Source organism: Grammomys surdaster, unplaced genomic scaffold (genome assembly GCF_004785775.1).
Source record: "Grammomys surdaster isolate TR1022 unplaced genomic scaffold, NIH_TR_1.0 125925, whole genome shotgun sequence".
In the NCBI taxonomy this organism is placed as follows: Eukaryota; Metazoa; Chordata; class Mammalia; order Rodentia; family Muridae; genus Grammomys; species Grammomys surdaster.
The window spans coordinates 2,705,248-2,720,697 of NW_021620749.1; the positions used below are offsets into that span (position 1 = coordinate 2,705,248).

Below are 15,450 nucleotides of genomic sequence, written 5' to 3' on the forward strand. Positions count from 1 at the left end.
GATGCAAATAGTCAAGGAACAAGCAAGACAATAAACACAAATAGTCAAAGAACAAGCAAGGCAATAAACAAAGTCCTGTGATTACTCCCGAGATCACTGTTTCTAAGGGCTTATCAGGATGACCAAAGTATCTGAGCCTACTTCACTGTCCTAGACCAAAGTCATTTTCATATCTGAAGCCTACTTCTTTGTTCTAGCCTAAAATTTACATTCCTACCTGAAATTTCTTCTTTGTTCTAGCATAATGTCAGATTCCTGCTTGAAGCCCACTTCCTTGTCCTTGGCCAATGTCATATTCCTGCCAAGCAGGCCATTTCTTTGTCCTTAGCCAATGTCAGATTCTTGACAAGCAGCCCCAAAAGTTCTCTGCCTCTCCTCCTTTTTTATTTCATAAACAAGACTGAGCCTGTCTTAGGTCATTCTGATGAGAATGCCTTCCTTACCCATCGTGGCATATGCATTATCAAAAGCAATGCACTTCTGTCTTAGATTGTAAGGCTCTGTGCAGAATCTTACCTATCCTTGGCCTGCCAGCCTGTTCATTTAATAACTCTGTCTAAGGGTCCATTTTGAGGTTCAAGCCATGTACTTTGGCTGCCAACATGTTGATGTTGTTAAAGACAAGCTTTAACATGATGGGCAGGAATAAAAGTATTCCCAGGACAAAAAGGGCTAGCATGATCAAGCTATATATGCCATTCTTGAAGCTTGACCAAAATTGAAATACTGGACCTCATGTCTTTAATTTTAAACTGGCAGTAAGTCCTTTATGCCTGTGTGGATTTTTACCCCATCCTCAGTACCAACCTCTGTCTTTGTTTTTTGTTTGTTTGGTTTTTTTTTTTTTTTGTCGCTTTGATAAAACACTGATGAAAAGCAACTTTTGGAGGAAGGAGTTTATTTCATCTTACAGGCATAAGCCTTTGTAAGGGAAGTCAGGGCAGGAACTCAAGGCAAGAACTGAAGCAGAGACCATGGAGGAACTCTGTCTGTGGCTTGCTTCCTCTGTCTTGTTCAGCTACCTTTCTTATACAGCCCAGACCCACCTGCTAGAGGATGGTGCTGCCCACAGTGGGCTGTTACCTCCAACGTAAATCATCAGTCAATAAAATGCCCCATAGACCAGCCTACAGGCCAGTCTGGTAGAGGCAGTTCCTCAATTGAGATTGCCCCTTTCAGGTAATTCTATGTTTTTGTTAGATAAAGAACTAACTTGGGGGCTGGAGAGATGGCTCAGTGGTTAAGAGCACTGACTGCTCTTCCAAAGGTCCTGAGTTCAATTCCCAGCAAACACATAGTGGTTCACAACCATCTGTAATGAGATCTGATGCCCTCTTCTGGTGTGTCTGAAGACAGCTATAGTGTACTCACATACATAAAATAAATAAATAAAATCTTAAAAAAAAAACTAACTATGATAGTTCTTCTCCTCAAGGTTTCATGATTAAATCGGTACCTAAACAAGGCCTTATTCTAAAAACAAATGAGTTACTTTTCTCTTGATGATACCAGAAGTTATGCAAATATCTTACAAAACGTTACCAGTGTTGATATACAGCCAGCTTTAATGATTTATCATGATAATATTTAAAACTTGCTTGGCCAGATCCAGAACTGATCTTACATATGAAATTATATATGTAAGATTGACTACTCATAAAATAGTTTGAGTATAGCAATATTACCCCAAGTTTTCAGAGACAAAGCAGTATCAATACGTATTCAGACCTCCCTTTTAACTTGCATATGTTGCAACAATTCATTTGCCAACTTCATCCAAGTGAATAACTTAGCATCTATGGTTTCTCCTGCTTCTGATGAAATTTAGGAAAAGCCCAATTATCAAGCCATGAAAGCCCCACTAGTAGCAAGTAATTAAACTTTCTTAACGCCTCCATTGCTGTGCAGGTTATTCTTAGACAAGCGCTACCAGTGTCATTTTAGGTGTGATATTTAGGTACACTCACAGTTCTGCTCTATTCTTTAGATCAAAATAGAACCAGCTGGAGGAGTCTATTTTAAGAACAAACGAAAAGGACACGTAGTGAAGAAATCTAACATAGTTGCAGAAAAGAAACAAACCTACCGAGAAGTAGTTCTGGGCTCACCGCTCAGCTCCAGGGAGCACTTTGCCCTGCCTTGACAGCCAGCAGCCAGGGAAGAGCTGGCTGCAAGGCCGAGCATCTTATAGCACCTGCCTGTTGACTGAGGCTGGTGACTCCTACATTCCTCAGAAAAGATAACATTGGTTCTTCAGAAGAACTAACTCCAACTGCCTGGCATGTTTTTTCCCTACCTCATTGGTATTTTAAGAATTGGGGGGAAAACTCCCCCTCTTGAAAAGCAGTAAGTGTCTTATGATTCAGGCATTAATCTTTCTGGTAGAGGGACATTACGTCAATAAAATTCATTTTAGAATGAATGCAGGCAAATCCTTTCATGGAAACAAGGGTCCCCATTGAAGGCCAGCACTTTCTCAGGATGTAAAATAGTGCCACAGGTCATTAAATCTTCCTGTGTCCTTATGAACACCCCTTGAAATGACCTGTTTAATTTTTTTCTTGGAAAGACACGTTTTGTTTTCATTGAAATTAAGGCCATAAGGTACTTGGAGCCTCGGCTTCTTGAAGCCTACTTTACAATTCTTAGGATCTATTACTTAGAACCAGGACATCGCAGGGAGCCGGGACCTTCCTTCTGGAGCCCTGGACCATACTCCTTAGTTTGTAATGAGGAAGAAAGTAACCCTGCTGACGCTTGAGAAGGGTTTGCTATGCTGAATGCAGAGGCAAACTGTTACCGGAGCTCTGCCAAAGACAAGCACAGCTTACGTGCAAGTGACCGGTGTACTTAAGGAGAAAGACAGAGGAAGGAGGGCGGCTGGAGAACTTGCATGCCACTCAATCCACTGAATCCAAAACAAGGGCTTAAGTTTTTCCAGGACAAGTGAAACATGAGTGTCCTGCACACAGAAGAGACGCTCCTTCCTGTATGGCACTCTCCAGTTTCTGGGGACTGTGGCCTTGTTCCCTGGAAAGAATGGCCGTGGGGCTTCTGTTTCTCCCTCGCTCTTGCCGGGGAGTGAACGGGCTTGGGATGAACTGTGTGCCTTCCTGTTTCTGGTTCACTCTGGCTGCCAGCCTGAGCACCTGAGCCTGAGCTTTGCGATCTGCGCATGAGCAGTGTCTCCGAGCAGTCAGGGCTTGGGACCTGTGGCCTCTGCAAGTGCGTGGTTCAGAATCTCTCTGAGGGAGAAACAACAGCTAAGGGACAGCTAAGGTCTCAGGGCAGCCCTCCTCCTCTCTCCTCCAACCCCTGCCCCCAGTCTATAACCCTCTGCCCTCCAAGCCCTTTACTACCTGGTCACTCACTCTGTAGGTCAGGAATCTTCTGCAGGGCAAGTGGCTCGTCCTCGCTCCCCTTCACCCACCTGGCTACCATGGGGCTCTGCTATGGCCTGAAAGAAAGAGGGACAGACATGTGCTGTTCACTGGTAGATCGGAGAGCACCCAGCCAGCCTAGCCCCTGAGGATTCCTTCAAAGCACTGGGTGTGGCATTTACCTTCAAATGCCTGGCCATCTGGCAGGATGCCCAGGACAGGCTAAATGGCCAAGAATTTTTAAGAATGAAACCCGTTGCTACCACCACAGTCCTCGCTAGGAATCCAGCCCCTGGAGGGAGCTCATTGGCAAAAGGCGCTGGAGAGAAGGGTCAACCCACCCCCACCAAGGCTGTAGTGATCCAAGCAGGAGGCAGGAAGGGGAAGCGCAGAGGAAGTAAACAGCACACACAAGAGGGGAAGAGTCCGGAATAGTCCCACTGCCTGTGGAAATGCATCGCTACTCTTGAGTCACAGAGAGTTAGGTAAAAGGGGCTGTCAACACCATCTCAAAAAATGACACACTCTAGAAGAGGAGACTGGGGCGTGGAGAGAAAGGCTCAGCTGCGGAGCCAGAGGAGGAAGGAGGTGCAAACGCTGTGGAAGGCACCCCAGTGTTCTCCCAATACACCCCCAAGGCTGTGGAAGGCACACCAGTGTTCTTCCCAACACCCCTCCCCACATCCTGTGGTCCATGTGATCTGGTCTAAACTCAAGGTGTCTTTTTTATTCTTTTCTGAAATATTCTCTCTCTCTCTCTCTCTCTCTCTCTCTCTCTCTCTCTCTCCCTCCCTCCCTCCCTCCCTCCCTCCTCTATCTCTGTATGTGTGTTTATAATTTACGAATCATCTATCAACCAGTTAACAATCACCTATCATTTTCCTATCTTTTATCTACTATCTATAATCTATGCATCATTTCTACAACATCTATCAAATAACCTATTAATCTACTGTCTGTCCGCATGTCGTCTGTCACCTGGCTACCCATGTTCTGCAGCTCGCCAGAACCTTGCCTGTCTTCCATCGTTCTCCATCAACCTTTGAACCTTTGTGCCTGTCTCAGGTTCACGTGCTTCAGATTGCCGACCCGTCCTTGATTCATGGTAGTTACTGGTTTATAGTTACTATCTCCCTCCTCTCAGCCCTTTCAGCCTCACAGACACCAGATCTGAGTGGGTCCACTTGCGTGGCTGGAGCACAGGCTTTTACTCATTGCTCTGCTAAGACCAGTCATCTGCCTTGCACACATCAGTTTGGCTGTTTGAGTCATTGGCTTCCACACTTCACGCTATGCTCACTCAGACTGCTCTAGTTCTTCAGCAGCCTTCTTTCAAGAAGTGAACTTCTCCTCAGGGTGGAGGAAGAAGATGGCTCAGTGGTGAAGAGCACTCGTTGCTATTGCAAAAGACATAAGTTTGATTCCCAGCAGCCACAGGCAGACCACAGCCAACTGTAACTCCAGTTTCAGGGGACTGGATCCCCTCTTCTGGTCTCCATGGGTGCTGCATACACAGTGGTGCAGATGAACTCACCCATACACATTAAATATGTGACATTTTAAAAAAAGGAGTCTGCTTCTTGCACTCTTATTATGTAGACTTTTATGTTATTACCTTTGTTTCCCTCCCCTTCAGTGCTTCTGTACTCCACATTGCTTCTCTTCTATAACGTTACGAGGCACCCGTAGTTTTCCACAAGCTAATTATGGGTGAGCTGATAAATGGGCTTTTGTGAGGTGTTCCCTCTTTTAATCCTCCAGAGAGGCAATACTCCATGAAAACCACACGCAGGCAGGGTTAGTCTCTGGAAATAGCATTTAGTTTCCCAGGTTGTTCATGCTGCTGAAGCTGCTTGGTTGGGATTATAATTCTCAGAACTATGACACCCTCACTGAAATCCTTGAGTCAGAATTGACCTTTCCTATTTCCAACCAAGAAAGACACAGGACATGAATTTGTTTAGCATTTGTTCCACAGTACACCATTTGTTTTCTGGAGATAAAGTAAAGCATAAAGTCCAGTTTGGGGAGGAACCTATACGGCAGGCACACTGTGGAAGGCACTTGGCTGCATGAATTGCAGAAGAGAGCTGCTCTTGCAGTGCTGGGAACTAGCAGGGTGGCAGAAAGTGGAAGAAAAAAAATCTAACAGAGAGATGGGGCCCTTGTGAGAGTGGAGACCCTGGGAAGGGGGAGAGCATACTGGGTTTACTTTGCTGAAAGTAAACAACCTGTGTGTGGCCAGAGAACTATGGCCAATTAGAGGAAACATATAACAGACAGGAAGCATCCAAAGTGCAGAAGATGCAGATAGATTAAAATAATGTAGCAATACACAACCAAGTCAGAAAGCCCTGGGTAACAGTAGTGGCCAGTAACATCCACATAGTTAATACAACACCCACATGGCAGCCATTCCTCAGCCATGTGCTTGCCACGTGGGACTTTAACTACACATCACTGCAGCCCCCCAAGGGGAGCACTGCAGTCTTCCAAGGGGAGCATTACCACATATGCTCATAGAGGGGCTGTGGAGAAATGACTCGTTCAAGCCCCCAACGCTGAGTCATGGCCGTGCTGGGCTCCTTGAGTCACAGCTTTTACTAGCCTGGCAGGGCTCGGGGTTCAGGGCTCAGAACCACCCCAGAAGATTCGAAGCCCGACAATGTACATGTCTAATGGGATCCCACGTGACACTGCTACTCTGGAGGCATGCGCAGTTTCCACCATGGTGAGATGTACAGGATCCCATGTGACATTGCTGCTCTGGTGACATGCACTGTTTCCAGCATGGTGAGATGTACAGCTCCATCTCTTTAGATGGAGGTGCACCTTGCTCACCCTGTACCCTCTCAGCATCCTGAGTGATACTGTTGCCCAGGTATTGATTGTGCCTGCATGTTTTCTTCAGGCGTACCCATCTCCTCCATCCTTGTAAATGAAATGCCACTCCTGGTGCCCAGAGCCAGGGATGAAGCTTTTAATCTTAGAAATACATAGTTATTCTAGTCAAAACTGTGACATATTATTTATATTTATTTTATAGATATTAATAAGTCATATAGGTCAGAATATATATATATATAATCAAATATATATCAAATATATACCAAATATATAAATGATATACAATTTATATTAAATATGTCATTATTTATTTGTGCAGTACCAATAACTCTAAAATTAATCTACACTAATTGTATAAATGTTTTATTTATATTTTGTGTTAAATATGTACTTTACTATAATAGAAATAATTCTAGAAAACATTAAGTACAGAGATATTTTTAACTCTCACAAGTTTCACCATCATTTTACCAGCCCTCTCCTAATTACACAGTACCTTTGTTTTTCTTTTCTTTTTTTTTTTTTAGTTCTCAAAAATAGAATCTTCCACCTGCCACAGATACTTTCTTAAGAAAAATAGATTCATTTAGGAATTATTTTCCCCCTCCTGCTTAGCACAGCTTTAGGACTTTCTAAAAGGTTGTAATTATTTTTTTTTATTATTGAATTTTGTAAGTCTTCTCCCTGAGAATAACATCATGTTGCATTCTATGACAGACAAACAAGGTGGCAGAAGAAAAGAAAAATACATGTTTCCTCTTATGGTAATTTATTGTCCTGCTTTTCAATCAGGTGTCTGGTGTCCCCGTTCCATGTGTTCTCAAAGGGCTGGGGGTTGGGGGGAGGGGAATGAGACTGGAATCAATTCATATCTTGTTTGTCTGGGCTAACAAAATGCAAGGGCTCTGACTTAAACTCTGACAAGAGTTTAACCTCTTGTTGATATGAAAAGCTTGAAAAGCCTTCTTGGGCACCAGTTATTTCTGACATACTGGTATTTTTGATGACCTACAAGCCCAAAGATTATGTAGATTAAATTTCATGTTAAGTAGACACAGGATTAAATATTAAGTAGGAAAAAAAATAGTGCTTAACAAGAATTTGTTCGGAGTTCACTGAGCTCAGAGGGTTTTAAAGTAACTGAAAATAAACCCAGCCAGGCATGCTGTCCTTTGGACCCTGTGTCGGGCCACAGGAACACATCAGGGGACCTTTGCTACAGCCTTAGACCATATTCTCTCTTCTTCAAACCACCTCTTATTCAATTCAAAGCCTGGCTGAGTTCTGAACCCCGTTCTTAACTTCACCAATAAGGGGTAGGACACCAATGGCTTTGCCCACGCACACCAGTGTATTCTCAAGCCAGTTGTCCATGCTCTGTGCAGATAGAGCTGTGTCAGACTTTGGTTACTGTGTGTGTTTGGATATGGATTCCTGTTATTCCCACTTTTCTGCTGTATCCTGTAAAGGATGCTTACCTACGCCTGCCCCTCAGAGCTGGATGTGTTTCTGCTTCCTGTGTGAGGAGGTCATGTGACTTTTCTGCCCCATGAACTGTGAGTGGCAATGGATCACCATACCTAAGCATAAACTCATGCAGAGGTCTAGCCCCTGGGATGCTTTTCAGTTCCTCCTTATTCTGGGGCAGGGGAGGAGGAGGAGGAAGATATTCAGAGCTGGACCATGACAGAGCAACGGCTAACTTGTAACAGGTGAGAGAGGATGCTTGTATCAGTCATGGAGGTTTTGGAGTTCTGGGTTCCTTCTGAAAACTGGAACCAGAGAAGCTCTGACTATGATTTGGTATTTGGATTGTACACTAGCCTAAACGCTTTGGAATTTAAAGGAATGACGTTAAAAGTCTGAAATAGTGCAAATTCCAAATGTTGGTCTAGGATGAAACCTTGGAGCAGAGAAATAATCGAAGTCCAACCAAATTTCAGTTGAAGACAGATGTGTCTGATCTGCTTCTGACTGAGATATCTCAAAGTCAGCACTTAGATACAAGGTGCAGGGTGACTCTTCAGAGCACGGTACATGGGTGGCCCACTCCTCCATTCCAGCCTTCCTTTGATCTGTGGATCTGTTGACTTGGTGATCTATAATCCCATAGTCAGACTGAGTGTCCCAGGCCATTATCTTTATGATACTGACGGCTTTGGTTTCAGAAGGTGAACATTCCAAAGCAACACCATTTTTCATTCCATCTTTCTCTTAACCAGCTGAAGAAAAACAAATCTATTTTCTAAATGAGAATCTTAAGTTGGGAGGGATTAAATAACTTATGCATAAACATAAAGCCAGTAGATAGAAGATGTCAACCAGACAACCAGGTCTGTCAACCCCTGGCATTGGCCCTGTAGCTACAACACCATCATAATGACATGGTGATACCTGTCTTCTCCCAGTGGCTAAAGATAAAAACCATACAGCATGACTGTGCTCATCAGAGAATGAAAAGCCATCTCTAGTTCGTAAATCGTCTTCTGCCACATCTAAACAGATACTGCTATTATTCCCATATTCCAGATGATAAAAGACTCTTGCTACGTGTCTCTGAACACTCTGACCCCTGGAGGGGTCTGGAAGAAGGATAATGGTTGTGGGACCAGATGTCCAAAGGTCTAAGGCCCTATGTGATAATGCTGCAAGTCTTGAGGTCACATTTGGAGAAGAGCGTGTTGCACACAAGTTACAGAGAATATGGAGAACACAGGGTGGGGTTGTAGCAGGAAGCTACATGAGACTGCCAGGAAGTTACAGCTGTCCCGCACACATTCCTGGGGAACAGAAGCTCAAGTGGACTCTCTTAGCAAATAAGGGACCACACCAACAAAGCACTTGAGAGACTGGTGAGGGCACACTCAACTGAAAAGCACTCCAAGTCCCTTCCTTGTACAGCAACATCCGCCATGGCTCCATGCTGGATAAGACCTCTGGAGGCCTACCTACCCTGAAGAGATAAGATGGTTGGAACCTAAGCATCATCTTGTTCAAGCATGACTCAGGCAAAGGATCATTAAAGGCATTTGTAGGAGACCAGCTGGGGTGTTTTGCTGGTTAAAGCCAGGCTGCTACAAGTCCTGTCGTCAAGAATGTTACAGCATCATGTAGAGAGGTGCGTGCCTACACACCCTTCCCTGACTCTGCCAATGCAGGACCAAGTGTTATTTCCTGTGCCACAAGGAACATGCTTGGAAGTCCCTCACACTACCTGAGCAGAACCATCCAGCATAGATGGGACCTTTTGAAGTACCCTCAGGAGTGCTGATCTAGTCTACATTGAACAACCCTAAAAGATAATCCAAGAGTGTGAATGATTTGTTGAAGATTCGTCATTGGCAACTAACTGGCTTAGGGCTGGAACGTACTTAGGATTCTCAGGCATGTCTATGAGCAGATGTCACTCCTGGTTAACATGAAATGTCTTGAGATGAGCTATCCACCTCACTGGATCCTGAAGACAGGAGACCCTGAGGAGAATACACCCCTCAACTGCAATATCAGCTTTCCTTGGTTCATTGGAAGTACAGAGTCATGGGTCCCACCCCTGAGCTAATAAAGCCCAAACTTCTGGAGGTGCTTCCCAAGAACTCAAGTCTTAAAAGAAACTCAGTTTCCCAAAAGATTGCAAGGGCACCTTAGTGACTTGGAGACATTTATTCTTTACCCTGTTGCACACAGGGAAAGCAACAGATGTCCCTTCAGTGACTAATCCTCAGTTTCACATACCATGTGACCCTGTCAGGAACCCATTTGCCTCTGTGGTCAAATATTTAGCCTTCCTCTTATGTCTTTGTTCCACTATTATTCTTTCAAATTCCGTAAGTACTTAAAAAAGAAAAGTCCTTTTCCATCCTTAAATGTGGTTTGCATAGTTATACCCTTATTTCTCAGTGTAGATTCCTCCTAATTTTTTTTTTTTTCGTTCCATAGAACGTCAACCTTTCCTCTCCCCAGCAAGGACAAGTCTAAACAGATACCAGGTTCGGCAGAGACTCATTTTTCCATTTTCCATGGCAAAGAATCAGGATCTGAGTGCTCGTCAGAGCTATCATTTGCTGCGTAGTTTTGTAAAGAAGGTTTAATTTTAGGCTCTTTATTTGCAGGAGAGCTAGCTAACCCAAATAAAACATTATACATCTGTCTGTTGTTACGAGTGACCAACTTCAGCTGAACATTCTTCCTTAATAACAGCAGGCTTTCTTATAGACTAAGAACATGCAGCAGCTAAGGGCAAGTGGAAATCTCTGTTGGTTTACCGCCCTCGGTCTTGCATGCTCCAACACGCGAAGAACGTGGATAATAAGCATATTCTCCCCTTTAAACACAGTGTGGGTTGGGCATGCATTGTTGTGAGGTGAAAGAGGAAAATTTATGTCTCGAAGGCGGGGAGAAAAAGGCAAAGGGTATTGTGTTAACTTCCCTAAATGTGCTACCCAAAATGTTTACTTCAGGGAAGGTGTTTCTCCAAGAGGCTAACACAGGCTCCTCGCTGCTTCTGTCTAGATCAATTCAAACAGAGAAGATGGAATAATAGGGCTCTGTGTGGTGCAGGAAGAAGAGACAGAGCCACGGGGATTGTTTGATTTGAGTGTGGCAGAGTAAGTCAGAGAGGAAGCATCTGGTTTTGCAGACAGCCCAGCAGGGGAAACAAGTATTTTATATCATGTGTGTTTTACTTAATCAAACTGCAAACTGGGTGCAGACAGAGCTTGCAAAGAGGAAGCCAGCAAGCCTGGAGCCAACAGGGACAGTTTTCCTTAATTCCCATCTTCCTATGACTCGGGAGGGTGTTTGAGCAGTCTTCTCACCATGTGGCCTTATATAATATATATAGGCAACACTTCAGATTGAGTTCCCCTAAACAAATACTCCTTATGAAGTCACTATGTGGAGAACTTTTCACTACCCAGAAGCACCTATTTCATGTTAAGGCTTAGACACACAGGAAACACCTTGTAAATGTGGCGTCTTCTGGTCTTGATGATACATTTTTCCAAAAAAAAAAAAAAAAAGCAAAATAGAACGTGATTGTGATCTGAGTGATTCCATGGTGAGGAATGGATCCCCGCGTGATTCACCTGTCACTGGGAATGGAGTTCCTCCCCTTGTGGGTTTTCTTGCTCTTTATTTTCCTAATGGGAATTGTGCACCAGACAAAGGAAATGACTGACTCTTGCTTGGTTTGGAACCAAGTTATTTAATAGCGGGACCTGTGTCAAAATGTTTCACAATCCAGTGTCACTGTTAGCCCTGTGCTTTGACCACGTGTCTGTGATACTGAAACCGGAGCTCTCAGGTCTCTGGAGAGCACAGTTCACACCAACAGCCTAACAAGGAGAACGCTGCATTAGGACCTGGGCTACGTCTGAGTCATCTGGTTCTTGAACACGTACTCACGCGTGATCTCTGAGTGATGGGTGTATTCTAATTTCAAAATATCTTCACGTTCAATCGGAATCCTAGCCCTTTGGCAGTTAGCTAATCTCCATCAGTAAACAGGGAAATACAACACATTGAGGCCATCTGTACTTAAGTAGCTGGAGGGTGATTGGCTCAATTTTGGTCATATGAGGGTTGCCAGATATGATATGAGATGGTCAGTTAAATTTTAATTTCAGACAGCTAGCAAATACTTTTTATTATAACTATGGTGATATTTAATAATTCATATTTAATGATATTCACATACTAAAATTATTCCTTGTTGATCTAAAATGTTTTTATATGTATTCTTTATGTGCTGTGTAGGGACATACAGATAGCACAGTCATCTCATTTTTATTTGATAAATCTGATATTCTTTATGGAAGAACAAAGTTATGGTCCCAGAGCAGACTAGAAGTCCAAAACACGTAAATACAAGGTTTTATGAACAACATTCTTAGAACGGCATCCTGGTACTAGGAACTCTTAAAAACAAATGCAGGCGTTGTGGTCCCGTGGGATTGGGTACAGCCTTTTCCTGCATGATTCTTAAAACAGCCTGTAAGCTGGTAATCAAGACTTATCTTTTGTTTGCTTAGGGGGTTCCAAGCATGCACCACCATGCCAGGCTTGTGAAGTGCCAGGGACTGAACCCAGGACTTGGATCACGCCATGTGAGCACTCTACCAACTGAGACATGCGCCCAGCCCTGGACTCATTTTCAACCAATCGGTTCAGGAATTCTGAACTGCTTTTTGTATTATGGTCTTTTTTTTTTTTGGTGAGCTAGATAGACACATGGTTGCCTTCTTGGAATATAACATTTAAGTAGGTAAGAATGACCCATGGAGATTACTAAAACAATGTAGGAAGAACAGCACGGCTGCCTCTGCATAAATGCTGGAGGCCTGTGCTGAAGCAGACAATGCCAAAAAATCAGAAACTGCTGTTTAGAAGAGATGCTTTCTTGGGACCAGTGTGGCATGGGTGGAGTGTATTAAAGGAGCTTGCAGCAGCAGCATTCAGACAAGCTTGCTGCAACGTTTCTCACCTGCTCACAGAGTCTATGTCACTGCTTCCCTGCCACCTCACCTCCAACCCCCAAGGGCATTCATTTAGTGTTGGATAGCAGGTGGGCCAAGACACAGGCAGCATCACACCATTGCTGGTAGAACACCGACCTTACAATTTTGCAAGTCATTCTGTTTCCTTTCCAGTTATCACGTAAAAGCTATTGTTCTGAGGTACAGTGGACAGAAGTATACATTTAAGATCTCTGGGAAGCCAACATAGTGGAGGTGAGTTGTCTGTGGTTGTCACCATGACAGAATCACGGTTGGAGCTAATACAGCTATGGTTCGATGTATCCATAGCGAGTGAAGAAGACAGAACTTCTATTGGGAAGTCACTGAAAGTTAACAGTTGCCCTTTCCCCTCTCATCTGAGGTACTTGGCCCTCTTCAGTTCTCCAGGCATGGTGAATCTGAATTTAAATTAAGGTATACATTCTAAATGCAATAATTATGATAATGTCATCCAGCCAACCTAGTCCAGCCTTCTCGACTTACTTTCCTCAAAGGCACAGTCAGGCATCTAATATATTATTTTCTTTTATAACTATAGCATGATTCCTTAATAATTTAAACTACACTTAAGCACTTGCTCTAGAGTGTGACAATCTGAGTTCAATCCATGGGACCCACATGGTAGAAGGAGAGAACCAGCACTTGTTCTCTGAGTTCCACACATGTGCCATGGTACACACACACACACACACACACACACACACACACGCACGCACGCACATATGCACACACATCCACACATACACTAAAGGTAACAGAAAACCCTTTATAAATAAATAAATAAATAAATAAATAAATAAATAAATCACAATCCCCCTTCCAACATGATGACACACAGTGATGTTAGGTGTGGACACTCTCAGTATCCACCCAGTTGGGATGAGACCCACCCAAGAGAAGCAGGTCCAACATTCTCCTCTCTAGAAGTCCTGGCACCCTTTCCTCTGACACAGAAACCAAGGAGGAAATGTCAGAAAACAGCTCTTCATAGTAATACTCTTCATAGTATTTCGTGGTATTTCTAAGAACTGAGGAGCTGGGGTTTTAGTTAACATGCCACCTGGTGCCACACAGGTTTACATCACCATGGTTGCAGCGAAACTCTTACCAGGAAGGAGAAAGCACCTGGTTCCTGTGGAGCTCCCATTCACACAGCACTGCTCCTCACAAACCTTCCAATGGCTCCCACTGCAGCAGAGCAGATCCTAAGTACCTCTATAAGCTGTGCCAACTGCTCAGCCCAGGCTCTGGCTCATTCTTGAGCTTTGCTGTCTCTAGGATGGAGCCTGACTTGCCTCATCCAAAACAGCTCAGTGCCCTCAGGGCTCCATGTCTGGGAACACTTGATCCTGTCCCAAAGGTTCTCCTTTCTTCTCTTGCTGTCCCACCGCTCCTTCAGAAGTCAGGTTGAGCATAACATCCTCTGAGCTTAGAGATACACTGAGCACGTCTTCAGAGTCATTGTTGTGTAAAGAAGGACAGAGTACTCTATTCCAGTCGACACTAGCTGTGTGACTTTGGATGGATTCTTAACCCTTGAGACTTAGTGTCCTCAAGTACAGAATGGAGCTCATGATGATTCCTGCACTCCAGAAACTGTGAGAAGTTAAACTCCATCGGTCTACCAAGTATCACATGGGAGTTGACTGTTACAACTCACAGTAAATGAAACACACAAAAGGAAATTACATTTACAAAGGAAGAGCGGAGAATTCTATTCTGAGTCTACAAAGTTCTTGTAAGTCCAGAAGAACCGTCATCTACAGCATCATCTATGTCATCTACAGATCAAAACACATGACAGGCTGAAAAGACACTTCATTTCTTCATTATTTGCTCATCTAAAGCAAAAGCTTACTGTGTACCTACTATGTGCTGAATGCTGCATGAGACCCAGCAGTGAATACAAGCCACTTTGTCTTTGGTTTTCTATAGCTTAGAAAGGGACAGGGAAGTGACACCTTGTATAAGATTAGACGGCCACTTAAAGATGTCCATGGGTAAGCTGGGGAGAGAGTTGAGGTCAGAAGATGGAGCATGGACACATGGTATGTTCTCCTCTGGAGTTCCTGGAAGATTTCCCCAAGAAGTGAAGAAACAAAAGAACTTCAAGTTGGGTGAGCATTGACTGTCTTTCGCAAAGACCCTGGTAGATGGATCTTGGAGCCTTTCAGAAGGGAAGGTGGATATCAAGGAGGAGAGGATCTGTAGGTGAGAGCAGGGGAGAGTTAGGGCTTTGTGGGCTCTTTGAGAACTACCATATCTTTGTCTCAGGAGAATGGGAGTCTTCTCGGGTTTTATTCAAAGAAAAGACCATGGTCTGGCAAACCTGGATACTGGCATCCTATTTAATTAGCACTTCCAATAATCCAAGACTAAATGTCTGATTATAGACCAGGCTGGTGTTAGTTGCTGGAGAGAAGTGGGAACCTGTAGGCTGTGGGTTCCCTGTAGAGAGTCAACGGATGGGTGGGACATGGACAGGAGGGAAAGGAGGCCTCAGAGAGGATGAAATAGGGTCTCAGTCTCATTCTATGGCCTCAAATGCACAAGGTGGACCAGGTTAGTCTTTAGTTGTGGTAATCCCCCTGCCTGCACTCTCAGTGCTGGGATAACAGGTATGCATCAATATCTCTTTTTAAAAACACAAGAATACACTGTTCTCTCTCTCTCTCTCTCTCTCTCTCTCTCTCTCTCTCTCTCTCTCT

The 15,450-nt window shown here is 43.9% G+C and overlaps 1 protein-coding gene across 2 annotated transcripts in view; it reads right to left on the reverse strand.

Moving 5' to 3' along the window:
- Window positions 1-15,450, reverse strand: part of Kcnj15 (potassium voltage-gated channel subfamily J member 15) — an 18,809-nt gene that overhangs the window by 3,000 nt on the left and 359 nt on the right. The window contains exon 2 of one of the 2 annotated variants that reach the window (XM_028752559.1): window positions 3,372-3,457. In XM_028752559.1, coding sequence (XP_028608392.1) covers window positions 3,372-3,441 — 70 coding nt within the window. In that variant the 5' untranslated portion in view covers window positions 3,442-3,457. Of the gene's footprint in view, window positions 1-3,367; window positions 3,458-15,450 lie in introns of those variants that run through there. The other variant, XM_028752560.1, reaches the window with a different exon arrangement.